The 12,787-nt window shown below is 39.8% G+C and overlaps 1 protein-coding gene across 1 annotated transcript; it reads right to left on the bottom strand.

Annotated features, from left to right (window-relative positions):
• Positions 1–941: 941 nt before the first annotated feature.
• On the bottom strand, positions 942–2,894 carry LOC109869620 (transcription factor HES-4-B). The gene is made up of 4 exons (XM_020459878.2): positions 2,469–2,894; positions 2,182–2,277; positions 1,976–2,063; positions 942–1,860 (listed from the first exon to the last, which is right to left on the bottom strand). The coding sequence occupies exons 1-4, from the start codon at positions 2,574–2,576 to the stop codon at positions 1,283–1,285; spliced, it is 870 nt and encodes a 289-aa protein (XP_020315467.1). The 5' UTR covers positions 2,577–2,894; the 3' UTR covers positions 942–1,282.
• Positions 2,895–12,787: the final 9,893 nt, after the last annotated feature.

Raw genomic sequence — 12,787 nt, 5'->3', positions numbered from 1 at the left:
AATCAATTCAAAGTCATGGGGTCCAGGAGAACAGCTTTGATCAATTCCACTATCCCATAAAATGTACCTGCCAAGGCACGAAACTCGTTTTCTTTCTATGCTCATTTTCCTTCTATTCAGAAATGCCTTGGAAATAACTGAACAATCGGTTGCACAAAAGAAAGCAAGGATTCTTCCATATTCTCTTTTCAGTGAAGCAATCTGTTAGTGACTTTAACCCCAAAGCGCATTTCCCAGGCTCATGAAAAGGGTTTAAGACGTCTTAAAGATCCCGCTGCATACAGGATGAGAAGCCATTCAAATGTTTAATTACCTTTTTGCTAAATAAAAAAATACACCCCTGCCATTGCCTTTCCAACCCATTCTGCATTTTAGAGGACACCAGGATGACTAACTTCCCGCCAAACTTAAGAAAGGGTGTAAACAAGTGAAATGTCAGGACTTTTTACTATCCTATTTCACTGGGGATTTGATTCCAGGTTCGTTTTTTGGGGCTATAATAGAACTACTAATTATTAGTAGGCCCTTTAAGCCTGCTCTAATATGAGCCTAGACCCCTGAAAAAAAGTAGGTCTATGTCTGACTATCAAATGACTATTTTAACTTTTACGCACAAGACCAAACAAGAAGAGACTTTTTTAAAATAACCTTTATTTAACTGGGGAAGTCAGTTAAGAACAAATTCTTATTTACAATGACGGCCTACCCCAAACCCTGACCAATTGTGCACCGCCCTATAGGACTCCCAATCCCAGCCGGTTGTGATACAGCCTGGATTCGAACCAGGGTGTCTGTAGTGACACCTCTAGCACTGAGATGCAGTGCCTTAATATTAACTTTTACGCATGGGCCTTATAGAAACAAAAATATATCGTAAGCCTATATAACTACGCTCTAAGTGTGTTATAGAAGTGATATGGAAGTAAAGACAAAATTATTAATTTCTGAATTATTCAAACTGATTTATTAGGTCAATGGGCCATTGCCAAACTTCAATTTCCAAACATAAAACGACAAACAATATAAAAACACACAGCTTTGGTATAACAATCAATATCAACTTTGTACAAAACTAAATCGTTCCATAAAAAGTACATAATCACAAACATTTGAATAAATCATCCATTGCATGGACACAATATTTATCACCAACATCCAAATGTTGGAATCAGCCAATAAATAAACTTTTACCATGTCCAACAAAGGAAATGATGTCCCCTAGAACGGAACTATTTACTTCATAAAAATAACCTTCTTTATTGTAGTGTCCATTTCAACCAAACTACCAGGGTCGCCAAACAGGCTCAGTGCTCTCCGAACCAGTGCTGACACCGACAGGGCTGACCGCCTGAGGCACACCGATGAATGATGTCATCCCATGGACAGGGGATCCCACTACTGGCGCAGAGCTGCCATGGACGGGGCTGGCGTTGACTGTCACAGGCACACCTGCGTTAGCATACAGAGGGATGACTGGGGTTGATGCTGAGGCGAAAGATGGGTTGGGAATTAGGAAAGCAAACTGTCCATCGGTGGCGGGCACAAGCTGGAACCCTCCGAAGACTTTAGGTGACATTGCCTCGGTGGGGCTGAGTTTGGAGCCCATAGAGGCACTGTTGGGCAAGGTAGAGGGTAGCTGTACGTGAAGGGGCTGCGCGAGGTGAGCCTGTTGATTTGGGTTTGGCTGGGGGTAGTTCATGGCGATCAACTGCCCTAGGCAGCCAGACAGGTGGTTGAGAAGCCGCGACCGCACCTCCGTGTTCACCCCTTCGCTGGTTGATAAGAAACGAGTGACCTCGTTCATGCATTCGTTGAATCCCGCCCGGTATTTACTGAGGACGGTAGTGTCTGCTGACAGCGCTGCCGAGACAAGAGAGAACATTAGAAATCGTGTATAATCGATGGAAATATGAAACCCTTATAAATAAAATGTAGGGCAGATGTTGTCAAATTAGATATTTGCAATTTAACTTACCAGTCATCTGCACACGCTGTAAATTTCGTAAATGCTTCACTGTCATCTCCAGAATATCGGCTTTTTCCAATTTTGAATGTCTGGAACTCTGTGGATAACAGCATAGCAAAAGGTAAAGGCTGTGCATTGACACATAATTAAATGCCAGGAAAAATGAACATACAGTGATTTTAAATTGTTAAATCCTTTTAATTATTTAGACTTACATCTTTTTTAAGTGCATCGAGAATAAGTGTCTTGAGTTGGCCAAGGCTTTCGTTTATCCTCGCTCTCCGACGTTTCTCCATGATGGGCTTTGAGGACTGCAAAATAAATGCTTCATATTAATTGCATGTTCATGGATAAGTCCGAATGTACGCATTTATTTTATCTCACACGTACAATTTGATTAGCCTACTAGGGTAAAGTTTAATTAGCAACAACGTTAGCCTAGGAGGCATATCAGATTCATTTGAAATCCATCGGCAGTTATAGACTTTTAGCCTAACGTTACCTTTCTATGCTCGCTGGCATTCTTAGGTTTGTCTGGAGTATGGGATCCATTTGCAGGGGCACCAGCAATAGGGGATGCCGTTTGCTTCTCCATGGTGTCGGCTGGCATTTTGGATTCAATTATAGAAAAGGTATATCCTTTTGGAGAAGTTGGAAAAGGTGGAAAAAAAGTTGCAAATATCACTGCGCCTTTATGTTTAGATCAAATCGTAACCCGTGTGAAGGATATCCTACGATAGTCACGCAGACGTGAGCAAGTCCCACTGATCAGCTATATCACTTGTTATCACCGAACTGTCATTGGAGTATAAGAACGTGCTTGGGTTCAGGCTCTGTCGGGCAGGTCGAGTCTGCTCTACCGCCGACACACGCCGGCGGTACTTATAGGTGGTTCGCATGCTCCCAGTTCGTGTGAAACCCTCTCTGCATTCTTTCCCACACTCGTCTCAGCCAATGGGCGTGCGGACTCACCCATTGGGCGCGGGGCAGACCGCTGATTGGACAACACCCCCGCGGGCTGTCAGTCACGCGCTGCTCAATCAGCCCTGGAGGGACAGGCAACAAAGCGGCGAGTGCAGTCGGTCTGGCTGTGAAGTGATAAGGGGAACTGGGGAAACGCGCTGGCGGTTTGCTTCCAACTTTTTCATACCCTTCAAGAATGTATGCTTTTTGTGTTCGCAAAGATTCTCGATGCTTTGAGATACTATCTAACTACAAAACCTCACCATGCTTGTAATGTTATGTTGCTATAAATAGCGTGTGTTTTATTCATGTCATTCCGAGTTTTTAATATTTCATTTCAATTACTTTTTAAATAGTCTATAACGTTTTTTCTTAGGTGATTGAAGGTAAGAATATAGCCTACGTTCAAAAAAGTGTGTGTGTGCTTTATTCTAAAGTACCAAATAAATACATTTTTTGCCTACTATGTTAAAGTTCAAGTAACTTTTACGCAAATATACGTAAAATGCCTTTTGTATTTTGATAAATGTAAGGGGAAATTGTAATAACTATACCTTAATACTTCAATGATATAGTTTAACATTTCAGTATGTGCCTCTAAGGAGAAAAACAGCTGTAATGACACGCGATACGGTTTGGAGCAGCACGCAGTAAACCAATGGCAGGCGGCCACTTTATGCAAATCTAACTGAGCTAGCTCTTATTGGCTGTGTGAACATCCATGTGTCAATAATTCCTGCGCGGGAGCTGTGAACGGGCGGGGGATGAGCGATGCGACATCTGTCCGCGTGCCAGTCGCACTGTGTGCGCCTGCTCCATGCACTTCAGCATCCACTGAGAGCACGTGCCGAAACTGGCTTCCCCGAGGGACTTTTCTCTAAAACTCGTTCATTTCTCTAGAGAATGGAAGCATTTTCTCCCAGTCTTCTGGCACGTAGACTAAAACTCGTTCATTTCTCTAGAGAATGGAAGCATTTTCTCCCAGTCTTCTGGCACGTAGATTATAATAACTATGGTATGCCTTATTCTCATATCTATCCATATAAACCAACAGGTCATTAGTTAGTCAAAGATAATGCAACAGAAAACATATTTGTATGGAAACATTTCAAATGAACAGGATGATAAAGGCCGTGTGTTATATAGTGTTATCTTCCAAATATAGCATACTCTTAAAACGATAGGCCTATAGGCTACAAGTCCTTGGAAAATGTTTTCCACATTACAAAATGTTGCAAGTTGCAACACTTGCAACATTATCGCTTGTAAGCAACAATGACAGCCTCAGCTGTAAAATGTTGGTAATCCCTTGAAGTCTAAATTAGTTTCGTGCCAAGGCCCGGAAGATCCTATATGAAAACTGATGAGTTGTTTAATTTCGGACATGTATACCTAATGTAGGTTACAACATTAGCCTAGCCTATATTATTGCAATTTCAGTATGCCATTAGGCTACAATACAATGCGGGGCACACAACACATTGAAAGCAGAAATATAATCACATAAAATAACGTAATGTAATAGCCTAACATAATAGCATAAATAATATCACTTTTCAGATTGACTAGGAGAATGGCATGAGAGAGCCTGAGTTTAGGAAAAGGACGCCATCTATTGGAAAAATGATTTGTCACTTTTCACATCCAGAATAGTGAGCTATGTGCTTTGTACCAAAGGTGTTCAGTGGTTTACCTCTCAAAAGTAGTGTACTGAAATATCAACGCCTAATCGGGAATGATTGTTAAAAAATAACACATCATTCTCATGCCAAACATTTCATAGCTGGGGAGGACAACATCTTTGAGTGCATTCGATGCATTGTGAATTCATCAAGAAGTGAAGGCAAGATGGGGGAAAAAAATACCTATTTGATGTGGACAAGCCTATCACTTGTCTCCAGTGCATGTATTTAACGCTGTATTTCTGACCATCTATACACATGATCAGAGAGGATGTATTTCTGCATAAATTGGCCACAAGGTGGCACAGTGTAGCCCACCTCACTAATTGAATCATTGAAATTAAATGGTTTAAAGTTAAGAACTTTGTCTTCTGCTGCACTGGAATATTTGTATACATGTTTTTGTTCAAAGTCAATATGACATGAATGAACATTTGATTTAAGGAAAAAGTCATGTATGCTTAATCATGGCAGAATGAAATATTCAGTAGAGAAACAGCCATTTATCCCAAAAAATGTAACAATCATTGATTTTTCTCAACTATCACTTAAAATAGAAACACACACTTCAATCAAATGAAGAAACAGTTCCATATCTAACAGACAAGTCCAGGTCACAATGGATGTATTACATCTATCTATCTATCTATCTATCTATCTATCTATCTATCTATCTATCTATCTATCTATCTATCTATCTATCTATCTATCTATCTATCTATCTATCTATCTATCTATCTATCTATCTATCTATCTATCTATCGATATATATATATATATATATATATATATATATATATATATATATACTATATATATATACTATATGGACAAAAGTATGTGGACACTTGCTCGTCGAACATCTTATTCTAAAATCACGGGCATTCATATGGAATTGGTCCCCCTTTGCTGTTATAACAGCCTCCACTCTTCTGGGAAGGCTTTCCACTAGATCTTAGACTATTGCTGCGGGGACTTGCTTCCCATTCAGCCACAAGAGCATTAGTGAGGTCAGGCACTGATGTTGGCCGATTAGGCCTGGCTCACAGTCGGCGTTCCAATTCATCCCAAAGGTGTTTGATGGGGTTGAGGTCAGGACTCTGTGCAGGCCAGTCAAGTTCTTCCACACCGATCTCAACAAACCATTTCTGTATGGACCTCGCTTTGTGCACGAGGACATTGTCATGGTGAAACAGGAAAGGGCCTTCCCCAAACTGTTGCCACAAAATTGGAAGCACAGAAGCGTCTTGAATGTCATTATATGCTGTAGCGTTAAAATGTCCCTTCACTGGAACTAAGGGGGCTAGTCCAAACCATAAAAAACAGCCACTAACCATTATTCCTCCTCCACCAAACCAAACTTTACAGTTGGCACTATGCTTTCAGGCAGTTAGTGTTCTCCTGGCATCCGCCAAACCCCGATTCGGACTGCCAGATGGTGAAGCGTGATTCATCACTCCAGAGAACACGTTTTCACTGCTCCAGAGTCCAATGGCGGCAAATTTTACACCACTCCAGCCGATGCTTGGCATTGTGTATAGTGATCATCGTATGCTTGTGTGCAGCTTGTCGGCCATGGAAACCCATTTCATGAAGCTCCTAACGATCAGTTCTTGTGCCGATGTTGCTTTCAGAGGTTCAGCTGTTTGCTCTTTAGTGAGTGTTGCAACCGAGGACTGACGATCTTTTTGCGTTACACACTTCAGCACTCTGCTGTCCCGTTCTGTGAGCTTGTGTGGCATACCACTTCACGGCTGAGCCATTGTTGCTCCTAGATGTCCACTTCACAATAACAGCACTTACAGTTGACTGGGGCAGCTCTAGCAGGGCAGAAATTTGACAGTGTCACTTTGAAAGTCACTGAGCTCTTCAGTACGGGCCATTCTACTACCAATGTTTCTTTATGGAGATTGCGTGTTGCATTTATATTTTTGTTCAGTATATACAAAAGAGTAATCTTAAAACCCCTGTCTGAGTTCATGGTCCAGAGTTCACCACAATTCTGTTGACAAAGCACCACATGTAATAAGAGTTTGTTAAGCTTTACTCCTGCCTAGAACCTGGTGGCATATCAGTCATTATTGGCAGACCACTGCCCACTAGGCCTACTTGCATTGGCATGTTTAGGGATTTTACTGTTTGAATGTTGTTGGATGACAACCCATGTGGCTAGTCTGGATTCTGTCTCCAATCTTTTTTTTTTTTTAACTTTCTGACCATTGAAATGACCAAATGATTCAAAAGCTTTTCAATTGACTCAGGAAGGCCAACTTGAAACAAATTAACATCCATTATTCCGTCTACATTCCGGCATTTCAAATGTGGACGTCTTTGTGGTACACAAGAAAGAAAACAGGAATCCCCCTCCAACTGGTTGAAACATTCCAAATGCCACCCATCATTATTACATCCCTGAAACACTTGTCGACACTGACAATACCAGCCGGCGGAATGCAGAGTACAGGAATCACTGTTGAGAACGGATCTAGCCTACATTCATCAAACAAGTTGAGCCAAAAGTACTTGCTGTTTGACTTAAGTTTATGAGGGGGTTAAGAAAACCGGGGAGATGAAAAGACCAACGAGTATGGGGCTGTGTTTTCAGATTAAACACAGTCCAGTAGACTGTTGTCTGAGTTTGGAGCGTGCTCAACAGCTCTTTTTCACTGGCGCCTGGTTAGTTTGTCTTTGGGTAATGAGCCACCCTCTGCTCTCCCCCATATCTGTGTGCAGTATACAGAAAATGTAGTAAATTATATCGGTATTAGCTGATGTTGATCAGCCAAGCCGCTCGCACACTCTTTAATTGCAGTGCTCGTACTTGTGTTAATCCTCAAACTATTGTAGTAACAATGCATGCAAAGGGGACTTGTGTATGTTCTTCCTCCAGATTGCCTACTGTGGCTACTTTACAGAGTCCAAACAAGGCAGAACGAGAGAAAAACAAAAAACCTGAACTTTATAAAATGACAAAAAAACAAAGATTATTACCCTCCAGGTGTCTAATGTTAGATAACTTCCCGGGCCAATTTCTCCGCTTTTAGAAAAAAGACATGATGAACTGTTCCCTTGTGATAATAGAATATGATTGACAGAGTGAGTACTTGCTGCTGGAAATGCTGACACAATGGCTTTGAGAGTGCAGGTGTAGCTCATTACCTTGAGGTTTGTTATCCTCTATGGGATCGGTGTCCCTAAACCGGGACAGTTGTTGCTCAATATGCGATAATGTGACTAGAATGACGCTGTAAACAACAGCCAATTCCGGGACATAGACATGTTTTATATGGGCAGAAAGCTTCAATTCTTGTTAATCTAACTGAACTGTCCAATTTACAGTAGCTATTATTACAAAAAAATACCATTCTATTGTTTGAGGATAGTGCACAACAACAAAACACTTTTATCACGGCAAGTGGTTTGATACGTTCACCTCTGAAGGTAATAATGTTCTTACATTCAGTAATCTTGCTCTGATTTGTCATCCTGAGGGCCCCAGAGATAAAATGTAGTGTAGTTTTGTTTGAAAAAAATCTATTTTTATATTCAAATGCAGGAACTGGGTTCTACGGTTTGACCCCACTGCTGTCTCTGGCAGATTTGGGTATGTCATTTTAAGCGGAAATTGAAAAAAAACTGTCCGAATGAAATAGGACTTTTTTTTAAACCGTTTTTTTAAACAGTCCATGGAAAGTAAAGACAGCAGTATTTTGGTAAGTGTTTTATGCTGTGGTTGATAGGTGAGGAAATGTGCCAAAATTGGGTGCAGACAGAAGTGTTCTTTCAACAAAACTTTGAACCATTAACAAAACAGTTCAAGACAGTAGGCTTAATTTCTTTCAACTACTAACAGAATTCTTAAACTAATATCCAAATGTGCTTTTACTTTGAGTGATTATATTTTCGGTTTTAGAACCAGACAGGGGAATAACAAATGACAGCATTACTCGTATACAAAGGACTTGAACCAGCCAAACTTAGCCCACTACTGCAGTGCAGCAACACGTTTCTTGAGTTGGATCCTTTTCTCCAACCAGACACAGCTGAAAAAGAACTCCTGTGGTTGCTGCATTCACCCCTTGAATTAAGTATTGGATTATGCAGAATATCAAAATATGCACGTCTGGAATCCTTACGAATCAAATTCAGTTGAGTAAACATTTAAGAGTAAACATATTGACTGATTTATTTTTAAAAGAAAGCCTCAGCTATTTCTCACTTAAGATATTGGCTAAAGATGTAAAGAGATTTTCTCTTGGCAGGGTAAGATATCTAATATGTATTGTTGCTAGGGATTTCTTAAGACTAGGCATAACTTGATGTATTAAAGTTTTTTTTTTACATCCCTCTTTGTATTGGTATTAAAACATATTATTTCCCTGGTCTAGCTGTTCTTGTTTGATGTATTACCAGCTCTGTTGGGTGTTTTATAAGATGTAAAAATTTGAATTCATTAATAAAAAGTGGGTGATATTTCTCATAGCGTGACGGGGGGTGACTGCATTCAAAGACTTCAAAGCTGAATGTTAGCACCACAAACGTGCGAGAGAGTGGTATTTTCCGTGGACTTTCACTTTATTCTTTCTTAATCTCATTACTCCTTGTATTGTTCTCGTACCTGAAAAAAAAAACTTGCCTCAATTATATTTGCTTCGCTTTTCAAGCAGTTTGTTGTCATTCTGCCATCTGCAGACCAGCATGTCCCAGAACAATGTGATGCATTCACAGAGCTTCCTTGGTTTTCTGAGCAGAGAGCGACTCCTTTCTCTCGCTTCTCAGCCCAATTCATGGCTTTCTTCTCCCTTTTAAGTGGGCTGTTGATGAGGTTAGCCTAATCAGATTAAGTCAACTCACATTGGTCGCCGCAGTTTGTTTTCCTTCCAAAGGCGTCCTGACATCTCCTATACGTTTTCTTTATCCTCCATCCTGCTTTTTTTGTGCACTTTTCATCAAGGCTTCCAACCAATTCCACCAAATCTTTTGAGCGCAGCTTCCAATGGACTCCTTTATAAACCTCAGTACCCCAATGATATAGGTTATTTAGAATGGGTCACTACACTGCAATACTTTGGGGGGAGCGCTTTAAAGTTGTGCAATGACGGATTTGGACATTTCCACTGGTGTCTGTGTAAAGAGGCTGAACAGCACACATTAGGAATATACAAAACACCAAATTCAATTCTGGAAATCGCTGGAACCTTTAATTTGATTCCCAAATAAATGTTTGAAGGATATTGTATTAACAACAAGACTTAACACAATTTTCCCTGATTTCAAGACACAGAGATAGGACCAATGTTTTCAATGCTGGTTGTTAACTAGTCTTTTAGTGCAATAAGCATCCATTGATTAGAGTGCATTAATAGATGTAAAAACTACACCAACTGAATTTAAACGGCTACAATTATCCACTTCATCATTCATGATTTTTGTTGAACATTTTAAATCTTTTAGGAACTTGATGTAAGTTGTAAACTTTCACCCGGAAGAAAATAGAAAAGTATTCCTGTCAACACTTGCCAATTCTACTAATGTGAAAGAGTAAAATGAGATGCACATGTTTTTTTGTTCTTTATTCTGCAAGGAAAGGAGGATAACTACGTTTTTTTTTACACAACATGGTATGTACTATATTTGTTTCTGTTCATTGAAGTCATGTTACCATTACAGTAAACTTTTCTTCAATTTGTTTTTACAATATTTTGTTATAGGCCTACATGACAAAGATATACCACTTAAATAGGCACGTAGGCTATTGTTGTGGACTGGACAACCTGGACACTAAACAAGTATCTTGATTAAGGTCAGCAAAATGCAATAATGTGTGTTAAAATAAAGCCAAATAATGTACTTGTTATCTCTTATTTTCCCTTATTACACCCTTTATTACACCAATGTCAATTTTATAAATAAAACAATTCTTGACAAAAGCAGTGTGAATCTCCTCAGTCCAATATGCCTCTAAAATCTGAATCTTTCTTTAGGATAATACATTGCAATATATGTCTTTTCAACAATTTAACTCAACGTTGATAATTATTCAGAGGTATTCCTGGTATTTGAACCCTGAGCAGAGATGCCCGTTTGTACCTATAACTGAACAATCTCTGCAGTTCTCATTGGTGGTGTGCTGTAACTTGATTCTCCCCCTAATAACAGGCTTACAAAGACAATGAGCACAATGAGTACAGAAGAGGCCTTTTCATGTGACTTAAGAGGCCTCCTTTGAGAAAAGACATGGCAGCACACTGACTGAATGGGGGCTGTCGAACCATTTAAAGTTAATGGATCTGAGAGTCTGTCGCCATAATTGCATTATAGGGTTTCAGCAGGCCTTTGAGTTCCACACTTACAACTTGGGCACACTAGTGCCCTTCATTCATATCAGCGCTCGGCACTGGAATTCACTATGACAGATATGGCACTGTTGAACAAGGTCCCCCTCTCCCTCCCACCTGCAAATTCCTAGGCTTAAAACAGAGTGTAGGCACGGCACAGACAATGTATCAAAATCAGAGGGAAAAGCACATCTGAAATTGAATTATTATAAAGGCCAGCTACAGTACATGGACTGCCTTTGCACAATGCTGTTTCTACACATGTTACTGGGCAATACGTTTCAGGATACTATTGTTAAAATGTTTATTTTGATGATAAAGTTTACTACTGCTATTACAATGTCTATCAAAACCATATGTGCAGTGGTCTATACGATAATATGTGTACAGTACCTTCAGAAAGGTTTCATACCTGGACATATTCCACATTTTGTTGTGTTAGAGCCTGAATTCAAAATGGATGACATTTATTTTTCCCCTCACCCATCTACACACAATACCCCATAACGACAAAATGAAAACATGTTTTTAGAATTTTTTGCAGATTTATTGAAAATGAAATACACTAAATCTCACATTTACATAACTATTCATTCCCCTTTGCTCTGACACTCTAAATTGAGCTCAGGTGCATCCAATTTCCTTAGATCATCCTTGAGACGATCCACCTGTGGCCAATTCAATTGTTTGGACATGATTTGGAAAGAAACAACTGTCTATATAAGGTCAATGTCAGAGCAGAAACTATAGATCTCCGAGTCAAAATTGTGAGGAGGCATATATATTGCACTCAGTAATTACTGGGACAGTGAAGCATTTTTTCTTCTTTTGGCTCTATACTCCCAAAGTTTGGATTTAAAATCAAACAAAGACTATGAAGTTAAAGTGAAGATTATCAGCTTTAATCTGAGTGTATTTTCATCCATTCCAGGTGAACCGTTTAGAAATTACAGCACTTTTTGTACATAGTACCTCACATTTTAGGGGAGCAAAATATTGGCTACAAATTCACTTATATGTGTATTAAAGTAGTACAAAGTGTAGTATTTGGTTCCATATTCCTAGCACGCAATGACTACGTAAAGCTTGTGAGGTTACACATTTGTTGGATGCATTTCCAGTCTGTTCTGGTTGTGTTTCAGATTATTTTGTGCCAAGTACAAATTAATGGTAAATAATGTATTGTGTCACTTTGGAGTCACTTTAATTCTAAATCATCGACTCAGAGGGTTTTGTCCAACATGTCTCTGGACCCACTCACTGTCACAGTCATACGCTGGACCTAGTTTTGTCCCATGGAATAAATGTGGTGGATCTTAATGTTTTTCCTCATAATCCTGGACTATCGGACCACCATTTTATTACGTTTGCAATTGCAACAAATAATCTGCTTAGACCCCAACCAAGGAACATCAAAAGTCGTGCTATAAATTCACAGACAACACAAAGATTCCTTGATGCCCTTCCAGACTCCCTCTGCCTACCCAAGGACGCCAGAGGACAAAAATCAGTTAACCACCTAACTGAGGATCTCAATTTAACCTTGCGCAATACCCTAGATGCAGTTGCACCCCTAAAAACTAAAAAAATGTCTCATAAGAAACTAGCTCCCTGGTACACAGAAAATACCCGAGCTCTGAAGCAAGCTTCCAGAAAATTGGAACGGAAATGGCGCCACACCAAACTGGAAGTCTTCCGACTAGCTTGGAAGGACGGTACCGTGCAGTACCGTAGAGCCCTTACTGCTGCTCGATCATCCTATTTTTCTAACTTAATTGAGGAAAATAAGAACAATCCGAAATTCCTTTTTAATACTGTCGCAAAGCTAACTAAAAAGC

Source organism: Oncorhynchus kisutch, linkage group LG24, assembly GCF_002021735.2.
Source record: "Oncorhynchus kisutch isolate 150728-3 linkage group LG24, Okis_V2, whole genome shotgun sequence".
NCBI classification, from domain to species: Eukaryota; Metazoa; Chordata; class Actinopteri; order Salmoniformes; family Salmonidae; genus Oncorhynchus; species Oncorhynchus kisutch.
Note: the sequence above shows the minus strand (reverse complement) of the source record. Positions and strands in the feature narration are given on the sequence as shown.